At 45.3% G+C, this 13,522-nt stretch overlaps 1 protein-coding gene across 9 annotated transcripts in view; it reads right to left on the minus strand.

The window, feature by feature from the left end:
- Positions 1-13,522, minus strand: part of TEX2 (testis expressed 2) — a 125,261-nt gene that overhangs the window by 4,742 nt on the left and 106,997 nt on the right. For 6 of the 9 annotated variants that reach the window (XM_031657687.1, XM_031657685.1, XM_031657682.1 and 3 more), the window contains exons 8-10: positions 8,826-8,958; positions 2,874-2,999; positions 1,000-1,209 (exon numbers count right to left, since the gene is read on the minus strand). In XM_031657687.1, coding sequence (XP_031513547.1) covers positions 1,000-1,209; positions 2,874-2,999; positions 8,826-8,958 — 469 coding nt within the window. The remainder of the gene's footprint in view (positions 1-999; positions 1,210-2,873; positions 3,000-8,825; positions 8,959-13,522) is intronic. The other 3 variants (XR_004179481.1, XM_031657688.1, XR_004179482.1) reach the window with 3 other exon arrangements.

Here is a 13,522-nt window from a genome sequence, read left to right on the forward strand (position 1 = left end):
TTTTTTTTTTTACAATGAAAATATTACTTTAAAAAAAAAGTATGAAAAGGCATTTTAAAGTTTTATTGGGAAATACCAGCATTATCGTTAAATGGTTAGTCAATTCAAAAACCCTCGTCTGATCATTCCTAGAAATCCTTCTGAATACCAATGATATGTACTAGCACGTTGGTTTCATTCAATGATAGAACAGAGCTATATTTTTGTTATAAGTGTAGTTTATGGTACAATGAGATCTCTTAATGCAATCACTGTTTACACTTATGCCCATTTTTTAGGATTTAGCATGTCAATTTTAAATTGAGACTTACAGACAGTGATGCTGAACTCATCAGTAATTTATTTCAGTGACTCTCAACCCTGGCTTCATCACCCCCCACCCCTGAAATCCCGGGGAATGGGCCAGGCATATCTATATTTTTAGCACTTCCCCAGGTGATTTTAACATGCAGCTGGTGCTGATAATCAAGTCCTCAGACACCAGAGGCACATGCTCCTGACTCCTCAGCATCGAGGCCTAACTCAGGAAGTCTCCCTAACTTCCCAGACTCTGTTGGACGTGTGATCCCCATCTTTAAAGTAGGGATAATAATGGCATCGACCTCAACAGGATGCTATGAGGACTAATCAGGTAATGCAATTACAACCAGGGCCAGGCAGAGAATAAAGGCGCTATCTACAAATGACAGCTGTTATTACTGGCAGAACAGTTGGCTTTCCAGAGGAGGAAGACCAAGAATAGAAACAGCTTATCTCATAAACTTCATGTATTAACTTTTCCTACCATGTGAAGATGAATTCTTGAACGTGAATTCACCACTCACAGAAGAAAGTACCATCAGATTTGCAACTAATATTAAGGTCCCATGAAAAATGTTTGGAAGTGCTTCTGCCCGGGAGATGTGGTACTTTCCATAACCTCAAGGTTAAGCAGTCTGGGACTTTTGTGGCCATGCAATAAGAGGAATCACTTGTTGTCCCTGAGGGCCCTCTACGCACCATACTCGGTCAGTCGGGGGTGGTGGAATGTTGACCGCCAAGGTTCCTCTACATTCTTGTACTTCAACAGTGAGCAGCAGGGGTGTGTTGGAGACTTCTTCGATCTTCTTTTTAATAAACTCTGTTTCTGTTGCTTTTTGGAAATATTTTGACTTGGTAATTTTATCAACAAACCTCATAATCTTACTTGTTCGATGACCTCCAACGTACCTTCAAATGTGGAACACAAAGGGCGGTTAGCATGAACTTCACTCTTTCACAGACAAAATCCTGTGGCTCTTTGTTCCCCTTACTTGATGTTTTGGATAGGGTGATTCTGTGTTGGGGTTGGGGGCATCCTGTGCGTTGCAGGGTGTTCAGCAGCATCCCTGGTCTCTACCTAGCAGATGCCAGTAGCACTTCCCCTAGTTATGACAATAAAAAATGTCGCCAGACATCGGCAAATGTCCTCTGGGGGGGCCAAATCACCCCCAGTTGAGAACTACTACTTTAGAGAAGGTGTAAATGTCTGAAACAGCCCAAATGTTGACAATGGAGAGCTGGACAAAGTCCTCATGCAGAGGTTTCTCACCTGTCCTCTTTTACACTACTCCAATACCAGACAGAAATCCAATGACATATCAATCTCATAATCTCCATGCAGCAAGTAACAAATCATGCTGCATCAATAGGAAACAAATCGGTAATTAACAGACTGTCTTTAGGTGGTATCACATGGCTACCCTGAGTGACAATTACTTTTCAAAGGGCTTGGAACTTCTTAAAGAAAAATGCAACCTGGGCAACACAGTGAGACCCCCATCTCTACAAAAAAAAAACCAGAAAATTAGCCAGGAGTGCTGGTGTGCACCTGTAGTCCCAGTTCCTCGGGAGGCTAAAGTGGGAGGATCACTTGAGCCAAGAAGGTTGAGGCTGCAGTAAGCTATGATCGTGCCACTGCACTCCAGGCCTGGGTGACAAAGTGAGACGCCATCTCAAGAAAACAAAATGCTACACCAAGCTGACGTGCTCACAGGCCAAGAAAATAAGCTGTGGTATCAGGTTACATGTACCATGAGACTGCCCTCAGAAGAAAGGATATTTGCTTTTTAAAATCCCCCACAGTTCCAGAATATGAGGAATAGTATGTGTTCAGGGAAAAGCAATCATTCTTAAGTAGGTCAAGCAGCTCGACTAAATAATACACACAAACGTTGGCACCAACTCCTCAAACATCTGAATTCTCATCCCCTGTAGGATTTCAAAAGTGAATAGGTTGGTTTTTCCTTATAAAAGTTTCTGAATTATTTGGTTCCTTATAATCTTAGTTTCTTCAAGTCACTTTACGTAATTAAAAGATCCTTGTGGATAGGCTGTTTAAGCACTTTGATCATTTCACAGCCCAAATAACAGGCAGAGTGTCCCCCTCCAAATGAAGTTCATGATCCAAAAGATCAGCTTAGTTATCAGCGCTTTCAAAATTCGCCAAAGAAAATCATCTGAACGTTTCTGCTTTGCAGGAACTTGCAGCTCAACAGAAGCAAATGCACTCCAGCTGAAGCTGAGGGGAGGGAGGCTCTCCGCTGGCTCCAGGGGGAGGGGGCGTGTGCTTCCCTCCTTCTAAAGGCTCAGGGCGATGCTTTTCATCATCAGCACGCCCCTCAACTTCTCTATTATTTAATCAAACAGCACCAGAAAGCCATTTTAGTAAGGAAAGCTTTTCACGTGGGTGCCTGGAATTTAAACAGACCACTGACCCGGGATATTACAAAACCATCTACTCAACATGAAAGCGGAAGGAAGATCACAGAGGAAGGAAGGGAAACAAGGCTCACTCCTAACTTGCTGTCCTGATCCCTGGAGACTCAGAGGCACAGAAGCACTGATCCACTCACCCTTCAGTCCCTGGGAGGAGCTGTTTGTCTCCCCCGCTGGGCTCTGGGGCATCGTCTTCCTCGGAGGAGCCAGCGCTGGAGGATTCCTCATCGCTGTCTGCCAGACAGAATGCCCGGGGCCTGCAACTGGACAGAGAGAGAGTCACCACCACTGCCTGCCCTCACCCAAGCTCTGCTTAGAAAGAGAATACACACACCCATGCACACACACTCAACCACAACAGGGTTGGGATGTAACTTACTATACCTCGTCATTCTCTCCAACCCACCCAAAACAGAAGAGGTCCAATCCAAGAATCCTTGGATCAGCGCAGATGCTCAGGACACTCTTCAATGCCAAGGCCTCTGACAGGACCACAGAGGACTTGGGCCCAGAAGAGGTTGCTTTTGAGCATGCGTCAGAGGACAGGTGGTGGGAGTGTGATGCACACATAAAATGCAGTGATTTCAATCAGCAGTGCAGCGGGAGCCACGTGGGAGGATGAACAGAAAGAGCAGATGGTTGCAAGGGTGAGGTGACAGCTTATACTGGTGACATGGCCACTTCTCACTGATGATGGGATGTTGAGGCAAGTCCCTTGGCTCTGGCTTAGTTCAGCAACTCTGATGCTTTCTGGCTTAGTTCCCCTCCAAGTTAGTTTTGACTCATGCGTCCTTTCCAGTGAAATTACATATTTCACTCCACACCTGCCCTATCTCCTGAAAGTCACAGAAAAAGCCAACAACCACACACACACACACAAGTCTCAGGAGGCTCTAGGAAGCAACTGACATGAGAACCCAGGAAATTTTCTGGAAAATTACACAACTAAAGACCATTCCTTTGACTGAAGTAAGGGAAAGCCTCATGGGAGAGCTGTGTCCCTCACTCAACTCTCCAGGGCGGATGCTCAGTTCCAGAGGTGTGGGGTTGCTGGATTACCCGCAGAGGTGAGGGGTCCAGTTCCTCTCAGAGGGGACCTGGGGGCTTCTGGGCTGAGCCTTGGGCCTACAGAAAGCAGGTTCCTCCCTGGACTGTGGCTCTGCTTCAGAAAGTACTGGCAGGGCTGTGTCTGAGTCCAGAGACTTAAATGGGACAAAATGAACTAGGGACAGAGTAGTCTCTGAACACTATTACACAGCCAAATGGTCACCAAGCAGAGGCTGCTCATTGGATTTTTGACGACACAATTACATGGACAAGGGAAGGCAGTGGGGCTCAGGGCCTATCTCCCTGCAGCTGCAGTCCTTTGGTTTTCCTGACGCTGTCCTTGGGCCACCAGAGGCCCACTGGGACAGTTATCTCCTAACCAACAGGAGCCAAAGGCACCCAAGGGCACAGCACACATGCCAGTGTGGAACTGAAGGCCCAGCAATGGCCCCAGCACTATGCACTGGGAGGGCAGGACTGAAACCTCCACCCTGGAAACAGGAGCCGGCTGTAAGAGGACCCGGACTGTGTCCTCCCTGGCAGGACACACAGCTCCTCGTCAACAGCACTCTGAAACATTAGAGCCAGCGCTCCAGCCAACAGGCTGAACTTCCACATTAAAGGGAAACTCCCTCTGCAGAAACAAAAGCCTCTTGTCCCTGACCACGGGACAGCACCTAACTGGCTCTTCCTCCTTCCACCAAAGGCCTGGCTGGTCCAGGAAATGCTTATGTGTATCCGCTGGTTGCAGAGTCATATCAGAGTGTGCTGTGGTTAGGCAGCCCTCACAGGAATCTTATATTTAAAATGTATATAGCAAAATGTGATTCCCATGAAAGCCTAAACTGGGTCTTGGGTGGGGAAAGCCAGAGATGTAAATCCCCAAAGATCACACACCCCTCTCAGAAGAGCATCGGAGTTCTCCATCAGCAGGATGGCAGTGCCTGAGGCTCTCTGATCTCGTGCTGCCAGGCGTGGAATCTGTCCCCACAGCACAAGGAGCCTGCTCCTCACGCACAAAGCACAAAAGGCTGCCTGCAAGCTCTGGGACCCCAGTGAGATCTGCTGAGCCACCGCTCCTTGTGTCCCCACCGGGGCATATCATCTGGCAGCTCCAACCCTGGGCAGAAGATGCCAGAGGCTGAGCGCTGTGGCAAACTCTCAGGTTACCAAGCTAATCCTCTGCAGGTCACAGAACAGGACAAATTTTGTGGCTTGAAGTGAACACTTTAGGTAACGCTGTACACTTCAAGCAGATCAGATGATGTGAAATCTGATTTTGACCGAGTGGTACCTCTGCTCTCCACACTGGGGGCGGTATTATGTGGCATCCAATACTTAGGTATTGTAAGTGTAGCCCAGTGTTTGCCTGATATTCACTTTTATAACTGAACATGCATTTTATGATCTCAGCATGAACTTCAGAGAGAGATATACCACACTTCCTTGTAGAAGATGTGCTGGAATGTAATCAGCCTACTTGTTTTAAACACACCTCAGAATTCCAGATGAGTGTGATATCCTTTCAAAGAGACACCTTAAAAGGCTTATTCCAGTTATGTTCCTTCTGCCAAAAATCTTTTGGAAACGTCAGATATATAAGAAAAAGTGAATTATTTTATCACTGATACTCTTAGACCAAATATTTTATTTCTTGGTCTCATAACCACCATCACCTCTGAGGACTTCTAGCAATTTCTCAAAGGTCCAAACCATCTACAAAGCAGGACAATTTGCTGTTACTCAGGTTAGCTAAAAGAATGTCACGGACTCTGGAGGCAATTGTAAAAAGCAGCCCCCAAAATGCTTTCAATGAAGGATGCATAATTAAATTAAGAAGGCCTGTGAGATGTTTGCTTTGAGGGGGACCACACTCAAGAATGTACTAATTTTCTTTTGAGAAAATCAGTTCCATACACCTGCCACAGGCACACATGTGCATACACACCCACAAACTAGACAGTCACAGTGTAAACTGCAAGCACTCAGTGCCTAGAACACCAGGGGCCTGGGGGCAGAAGGGTGGTTTGGGGTAGATGTGGACTAGTGACCCAAAAGGGGTCAGATGGGGCCAACTTCTGACTTGGGGACTTGTACAAAGGGCCCAGACTGCAGTGGTGGAGCAGTAAGAGGCCAAGTGCCTTATAGGAAACACTTCATTCCCATGCCACTTTTCATTTAAAGGCCACCCAAGAGGCAGAGCGCTCCCTTTACTAACTCATTCTGGCCCTCTGCAGGGCAGTTCCTAAAGTAGATGCTGCTCAGCTCACTATCTCAATGCCATCTGAATGCCGTACTGCCCAAAAGTTATGTTACCTGCAGTGTGCGACAAAAGGACTATTTGGGAAATGAAAAGACTAAAGGAAAAATGCCCATGAAAATACAGCAGACATACATTTCAAAGGGAAGAGACTTTGCTAGGGCAAAGCTACACAGGTTTCAATCTCAGTCTCACCCTCAGGGTGCTAACTAAAGGTGAACAAACTTCCTACCAGTAAGGAGGACATCTCACAGGTTGAGCAGCATCTCCTCAGAGACTCCGCAAGAGCACAATCATTTGCACACTTGAACAGGGACTGAAAAAAGCAGTGAGACGAAGCCGAGGCCCTGCCAGGCAGGACACCAGGAAGCAGACCCTGATGTGGAGTGAGGCCCTGGACAGGCGGCCACAGGCTGAAGGGAGGGCCTGGAGGAAAGGGCTGCTGCTGGCCAATTCTTCAGACGTTCTGCACTTTGGAGGTTTAATATTAAGGAAGATGTCAGTTCCAAAGATCACGCGCTTCAAACACCTACTACATATGCTGACTCCTGTCCCTTCTCTGCTACTAAGCCCCATGGTGATTCCATAAACCTCACGACTGAGGAAGTGAAGTGAATTCTGGAATCACTTCTGGGATTAGGTTCTTAACCACGGATGGGCTTTCAGAGGTTCACAATGCTCCTAGAAACTGTGAGCCAAATGGTGTATGTGGAAGCATTTTCAGAAAGAAGCACCCAGTGCTCTCAGGTTCCCGAAGGGATTCTTTCTGAAAAAAAGGGGTAAGGGTCCATTTTTCCACCCTTTTCTCCCAAATGAAGTGCTTTTGGATTGTACTCCTCCTTACTTTTAAAACCAAATGACAGCCAATTACACATCAACATATAATTTAACACCCTCACAGGAAGAAGCAAAACATTTTATAACAGACTCTCAAAGAAAAAAAAAAAGTACTTTAGAAATATAAGTGAAATATAATACCATCACATTCCTAAAGCAGAGGATTTTTTTTTCACTCAGTCTAGAGAAGCACAGCTTTCCAGAAACACGTCCATCCTCTGATCGGCCAGAGTTTATGAACTTGAAACTAGGCCATGAGGGCTGCAGGAATAGCAGTGAATGTGGACGCCTATGTGGCACGCACATCAGGGACCGGCCTGGTTGCCACCCCTCGTGCCCAAGACCCCCTTTGCAATGGAGTCCCTGCACCTCTGTGCCTACATGGGGCTGTTTCTAGAAAGGGCTCCTTGCACAAACACATCTGCCCGAGGCTGCTCCGCCACACTCCCTTTTTATTAGAACTCATTTTCAAGACTGCTTCTGCCTCAGGTGCTTCATGTTCTAGGCAGCCGGTACTGCAACTCTGTCCACAGTCATGAGCTGGGTTTACTGTGCTCGGCTATGCGTGGGGGTGGGGTGGGGACAGCAGGACCAGGAATTGAGTCTGACTAGATCAGGACTCCAGCAATTCAAATTGGGGAAGTCTGTAAGACTTTCCCTGTCAGGAAAGCCTCTTAACTACTCCTGGTCTGGGTTCTCTCAGGCTCACGAACTGTGCCTTTATGTCCAAGAACGTGATGAAAAGACAGGTTTCCTCATGGTTTCACATGGGATCAAACAAGACTCAGAAGTTACAGGGTATGAAATGCTATGTGGAGAGTTGATAAATACCACACTCACCAGAAAATATAAATCCACAGATTGCCGAATCCAAACATATTTTAACAAATAGAAAAATGAAAGGAAAATAGCACAGACACAGGTTAGACTGCATATAGCTGGTAAAATTCTCCAATTATTAAAAATAGAAACATTTCATTAAGTAACTTGCATAAATCAGAATAATCTAAGTAAAAGAATATTCTCAAATGTATAACCCAGCTCTCTAATCTGCTATTACCACAAGCATGAATATAAGCATTAGGTCAGTACCAGAACCAAGCAAAAGTCTAAGAGCCAGTATCTTATATTTAGACCCCGAGGAGGTAGCTCCTTGTGACATTTTCGTGTCATCATACTGTTGATTCTATGCAAAGGGCTAAAGATGTGAGAAGCAGCCTCTAGTCAACATTTTTAATATGGTAAAAACAACAATATAATTTAAATTTATAGTCAGAGCAGTCATTTTTAAGGAGAGTAGGATGTAAAAGTTCCAGCTTATCTAGTCTACGCATTTAAGAAGGAAAAAAAAATTGAGCTTCATGAATTACCTCACAATTTTGGAATATTTACTAAATCAGACAAACCCTAGGCAGTAGATATGCTATCTACAAAGAAAGGGATTTACTAGGCAAGTCAACTTTGTATTATTTAGGGAAAATGCTTCTCAAAACACTTTAGGAGCACCCTCTGTGCTACAAAATCAATCATCTAATTATAAGTAATTCTGACTTTGTGATTAAAGCAGGTAGATTCAGCCTGCTCCACATATTGCTGTTTATGACCGGAAGGATCTTAATGATTCCATTCGAGGATCATTTTATTGCTCGGATGAGTCTGCCCTGCTTGTCTGAGTCAGTGATGCTTTCTGGGTAACCAATTCCATGTGTACCACCACCAGCACTGAGGTCAAAGGCACTGTCACAGCTGAGCTGGGTTGGGAAGTCACAGGCCGCTGGGGATGAGACTAGGAAACCATTCCCTGTAACGCTGTGGTCCAGGAGCACTTACACAGAAGCTCACTCAACATCCAGGGGCCCCTACACATCAAACCTGCTTCTCAAAGGCTGGAGGGAGAGGCTGGTGTCCCAGGATTGATTTAGTAAATTCATATATAGCCCCTTACCCTTCTTTGCCAATTTCTCCAACCTTCAGGGCTTCAACAAGAGGCTCTTTACCTAGTTTGGTCAAATTCATTTTGGTCTCGAGAGTCATCAGAAAGGACCCATTGTAGGACATTTCCAAATCAATCCAGAGTCCTGGAGAAATGGTGAAAAAACAGAAGGTTTTTTTCCCCCAAAAAAACACATGACTATAAATGACAGTATAAAAACTTACATTTAAAAATATCTAAGTAGGCACCATATTGAAAGTCCATGTATCGTCTGTCTACTAATCTAGGTAAGAAGAGGACTGAGCGTGCACTATGTCATCGACACACATGAGAAAAGGTCATGGAATAGATCGAGCCCCTGGTAAACAGCCAGCATCTCAGGACCCATTAACACAGTCCTGGGGAATTCAGTGCACAAGTCAGCACTGGAAGGGTCCCATGCTCTGGCTTCTAAAATCTCCTTGTATTTAGTAAGAAGATATATGCCCAGCAGAAGAAAATGGCTTGACCTAGGGCAAAGCCAGGACAAGGCATGCTGATGCCCAGCCAGTTATGAGGCAGAAGGGAAGTGCTAAGACTTCACTGTAAGCTGGGTTGTTCTTTAAAGACACATATAAGAACCACTCTTTCTTAAAATTCTCCAGTATTGGGAGTGGGACATAGAAATTGGCTCAGATTTAACAGGAAGAGTGACAAATGGGAACCAAAGAATTAACTTTCAATTCCCAGGATTATCCAGATACAACTGGGTAATTACTTTGTACCTTAAGCTAAAAATCAGCTCCTTAGGAAAGATATTACGCCAATGAGATCATATCTAAAAGGTTTGTAGCTTCATGGAATTTTACTGGGATGGCCGCTGACCAACGGTTTAAAATGCAAACAGGGTTTATCTCATGACCCTCTTCTACTTGAGGATTCTATGATTTGTCAAGTATTTTTCTGTGATTTTTCAGACTCAGGGCTCCAGAAGACCTCACGGACTTTCTATCAAAATGTGATCCTTTAAGTGGGTGTTTAAATGTTAATAAACTTTTATAGATCCTCACATGACAAATGACAACATCTAAAAGGAAATTAATCTAAAACCACTGTTCACATACAGTGTTGTTTTCAAGCTATTACAGTAAACAGCCCATCCCCTACACAGCCACCACCTCAGATAAAAGCACTGCTTAGCCCCAACCAGCACTAACAGCGTCATTCCTCACTAAAGGCAGGATGATTTCCATTCTGTGTTCAACAAATTCTTTTTACCATAATTGAAGGTAATTATTTTCCATGAATGACCTGGTTTAATTAAGTGATATGGAGATCAACTGTGATTATCTTCTTTGTAGCAACACTCACAAAACTGCTGTATTTCTTGTTTACATTAAGCAGTTAAAAAGAATTAATTAGCTTGCTCTTCAAAGGTACTATTACTGGAAATAAAGGGTATATCTGCTTTAATAAAGGAATTTAGTTTTTAAGCACTTCAGGAGAAAGGGGATTACAGCAAAAGGCTAATATTAATAGATTTAAACTCAATGTAAAAAAACAAGAAGATATTTATTGTTGTATAGTATTTCCAGCTTTGAGAATTAATAGATTCAAACTACCTAGTTACTATATACATCCAAACATAATAGTTTCTTTTGAAAATTCTAGTCAAGTTTCCAATAAATATTAATAGTATGCATTGCCTTTGCAAACTGACATATTAAAGGCACCAGAATTATACTTCTTACAAAATGGAAAGTTTTGCTAGTCTGTTTTTTAAATGAAGAGATATGGATTTAGGCTTGGTAAACTGCTGGCTCACGCCCCAGTCACGGGGACATTCCACCCAATGATGTGTGGTCCAGTGTCCCTGCCAGGAGCTGGGGGGCTGGAGGAAGGCCCAGGGAAGAGCAAGGAGCCCAGTCACATAGATTGGGGCTTACGTTTCACTGGAAGTTTCTTCACTTCTGTGGCATCAGTCCCCTCGTCTGCACCAAGGAGACCTATACTGCCTCTTCCAGGGAGGGCTGTGTACACCCTGGCACCTGGCACAGTCTGACCAGGCAGCCTCCCTTTTTCTGCCTTCACCAGCCCACCCTTACTTCTTGCTCCAGTCTCCCTTGCTGCTGTTGCCAGGGAAGAGACTGTACTGGGAAGCCACGGAGCCTGATATTTGAGGATGAGACTTGGGCATCTGACTGAGCCTCTGCCTGGGGGAGTGGTCTGTTTTAAACACTGAATATGCCTCATGAGACCCACCCACAGGGCCCTGCTCAGCCCTGGCACTCATAAAAATATGAAGGAGTCAAGAATGCTTTAAGAACTTTTTTCTTCCCCGAGATGGGGTCTCACTCTCCACCCAGGCTGGGTGAGTGCCACCTGGTAAGATCTTGGCTCACTGCAACCTCCGCCTCCCAGGCTCAAGTGATCCTCCCACCACAGCCTCCCGAGTAGCTGGGACCACAGGGATGCGCCACCATGCCCAGCTAATATATATATATATATTTCATTTTTGGTAGAGATGGGGTTTTGCCACGTTGCCCAGGATGATTTCAAACTCCTGAGCTCAAGTGATCCGCCTGCCTTGGCCTCCCAAAGTGCTGGGATTACTTTGGGAGGTGTGAGCCACCGCACCTGGCCTGGGAATGGTTTAAGAACTTTTAAAAGCAGACATGAATGGTAAATAAATATTCCAACAAATGACTCCAATATGAGGTGCTTGCATTCCGATGAGGGTAAGAAGACTACTTTAGCATTAAGTGTAAGAAAAATTTGCTTTTGTAACAATGACTCAGCAGGCAGAACTTGACCTGAAAACCTGGAGACGCGGGCAACTCCCAAAACTTGGAGCAAAGACCAGCTGGTTATGTGGCGGGTGAGTCAGGAGGCCCCTGCCTTGCAAGACTGCAAGATGAAATTAACAGTTACTAGAAAGGTCGTCTCCCCCTGGGGACTAACGTGGCAACAATGAGCACACGGGGACACACTCGACCCCATGAGCAGCATCTTCCCCTGTAACCCAGCTAAATGCTACTTAATCTAGAGGAATGCAGTTACACGGCCCTTTCTTTTGTACTCTTGACAAATGGTAAGACTTAGCTATAGGCATTTCACTGAAAATACTTTCTATAACCATGTGCCCTGGCTGGTGCTCAAGAACAAAACCAGAAATTGAGGAGCGGGACAATTTTTGATGCCTTTAAACAGGAGTAAGGCAGGCAGTCCTGAGAGGTTCTCTGGGAAAGGGGGCGGGAGGCACGCATACGAAAGGTCTCTTCCACATCATGTTGAGAGGTTATCCAGTGGTAACCAGTGGCACCCAATTATTAACGGGCCCCTATAAAACTGGCACTTCAGGCTGGGTACAGTGGCTTGCGCCTGTAATCCCAGCACTTTGGGAGGCTGAGGCAGGCGGATCACTTGAGGCCAGGAGTTCAAGACCAGCCTGGCCATCATGGTGAAACCTTGTCTCTACTAAAACTACACAAATTAGCTAGGCATGGTGGTGCGCACCTGTAGTCCCAGCTGCTAGGGACGCTGAGGCACGAGAATGGCTTGAGCCTGGGAGGTGGAGGTGCAGTGAGCCACAATCGCTGTACTGCACTCTAGCCTCTGTCTCATAAGAAGAAAAACAAAACAAAACAAAAACCCTGGCACTTCATGCAACAACACGAGTGACAATGAAATAAGACTTAGTATGTGTACAAGGACCTGGAAGGGGCTCAGATGCTGTTTTTCCACTCTTCAGTTTCATGGGGGCAGGATCAATTACCACCACCACCACTATGCAGAGACACTGTGGCAAAAATTACAGCTTATTCCACCAAAAAGCGTGTATGCATTCTTAATGTACGATATCAGCCAAAAGCACTGAGATGAACCCCTGCCCTCAGGAAGTGTATGTCTGAAGGAAAATCAAAGTGGCCTAGGCCAGCTGGTGCAGCTCAGACCATGATGCCAGATGATATCATAAAATGCCTTTGCATTTGTCCCCACAGACAAGGAGTGGCCACAACTACAAGATGCTCTTCTGCCTTCGGCCTGGTTTTCTAGTTAACAGACCCCATGGCCTCAGGCCTCCTATGGCCAGGTGAATCTAATAATCTCACACAGCGGTTCACTGTTTTATTACTATTTAGGCATCTGTCTCACTGGAGTAGGCTTGACAGGGCACCTGCTGCTTGGGAGTAGTTAAGGGAACCAAAACCCTGCACACCTGAGCTTGGTCCTCACATTATTTTCTCCTCCATTTCCTTCTACCTGTAACTATTAATAGCTGATTTCACTATGAAAGTCAATATTTGGCATCCAAAGAACAAAACTTCTTAAAATGGAACATTTGATAACATATTATCAAGAACAGATGTTGGAGTTATTCAGCTCTGGGAAAAACACACCAGTTACTGTTGTGCTCCTGGCAAAGAGACCAGTGCCATATCGCTCATTCAGATACTACAGAAAATTAGCAGTTCCTTGTGTGTGGATGTGTCTTTGATGACAGACATCATTTTTAGCTTTATCTACCTGTAACTGTCCTCTGAAATAGAGCTCCACCCCTTCAAGGTTGACAAGCTGCAAATCAGGGTCCCCTGTCCCCCACCCAACCCATGTTCCACAAGAGGTATGATTTCCCCTTCCCACACTAAGCCCTTTCCACACTAAGTGTTTTTCGTCCCGCAGCACGATCTGGTCGGAGCCACTCCTATCAGCCTCGTGCACTAGAGTAT

Source organism: Papio anubis, chromosome 17 (genome assembly GCF_008728515.1).
Source record: "Papio anubis isolate 15944 chromosome 17, Panubis1.0, whole genome shotgun sequence".
Lineage (NCBI taxonomy): Eukaryota > Metazoa > Chordata > Mammalia > Primates > Cercopithecidae > Papio > Papio anubis.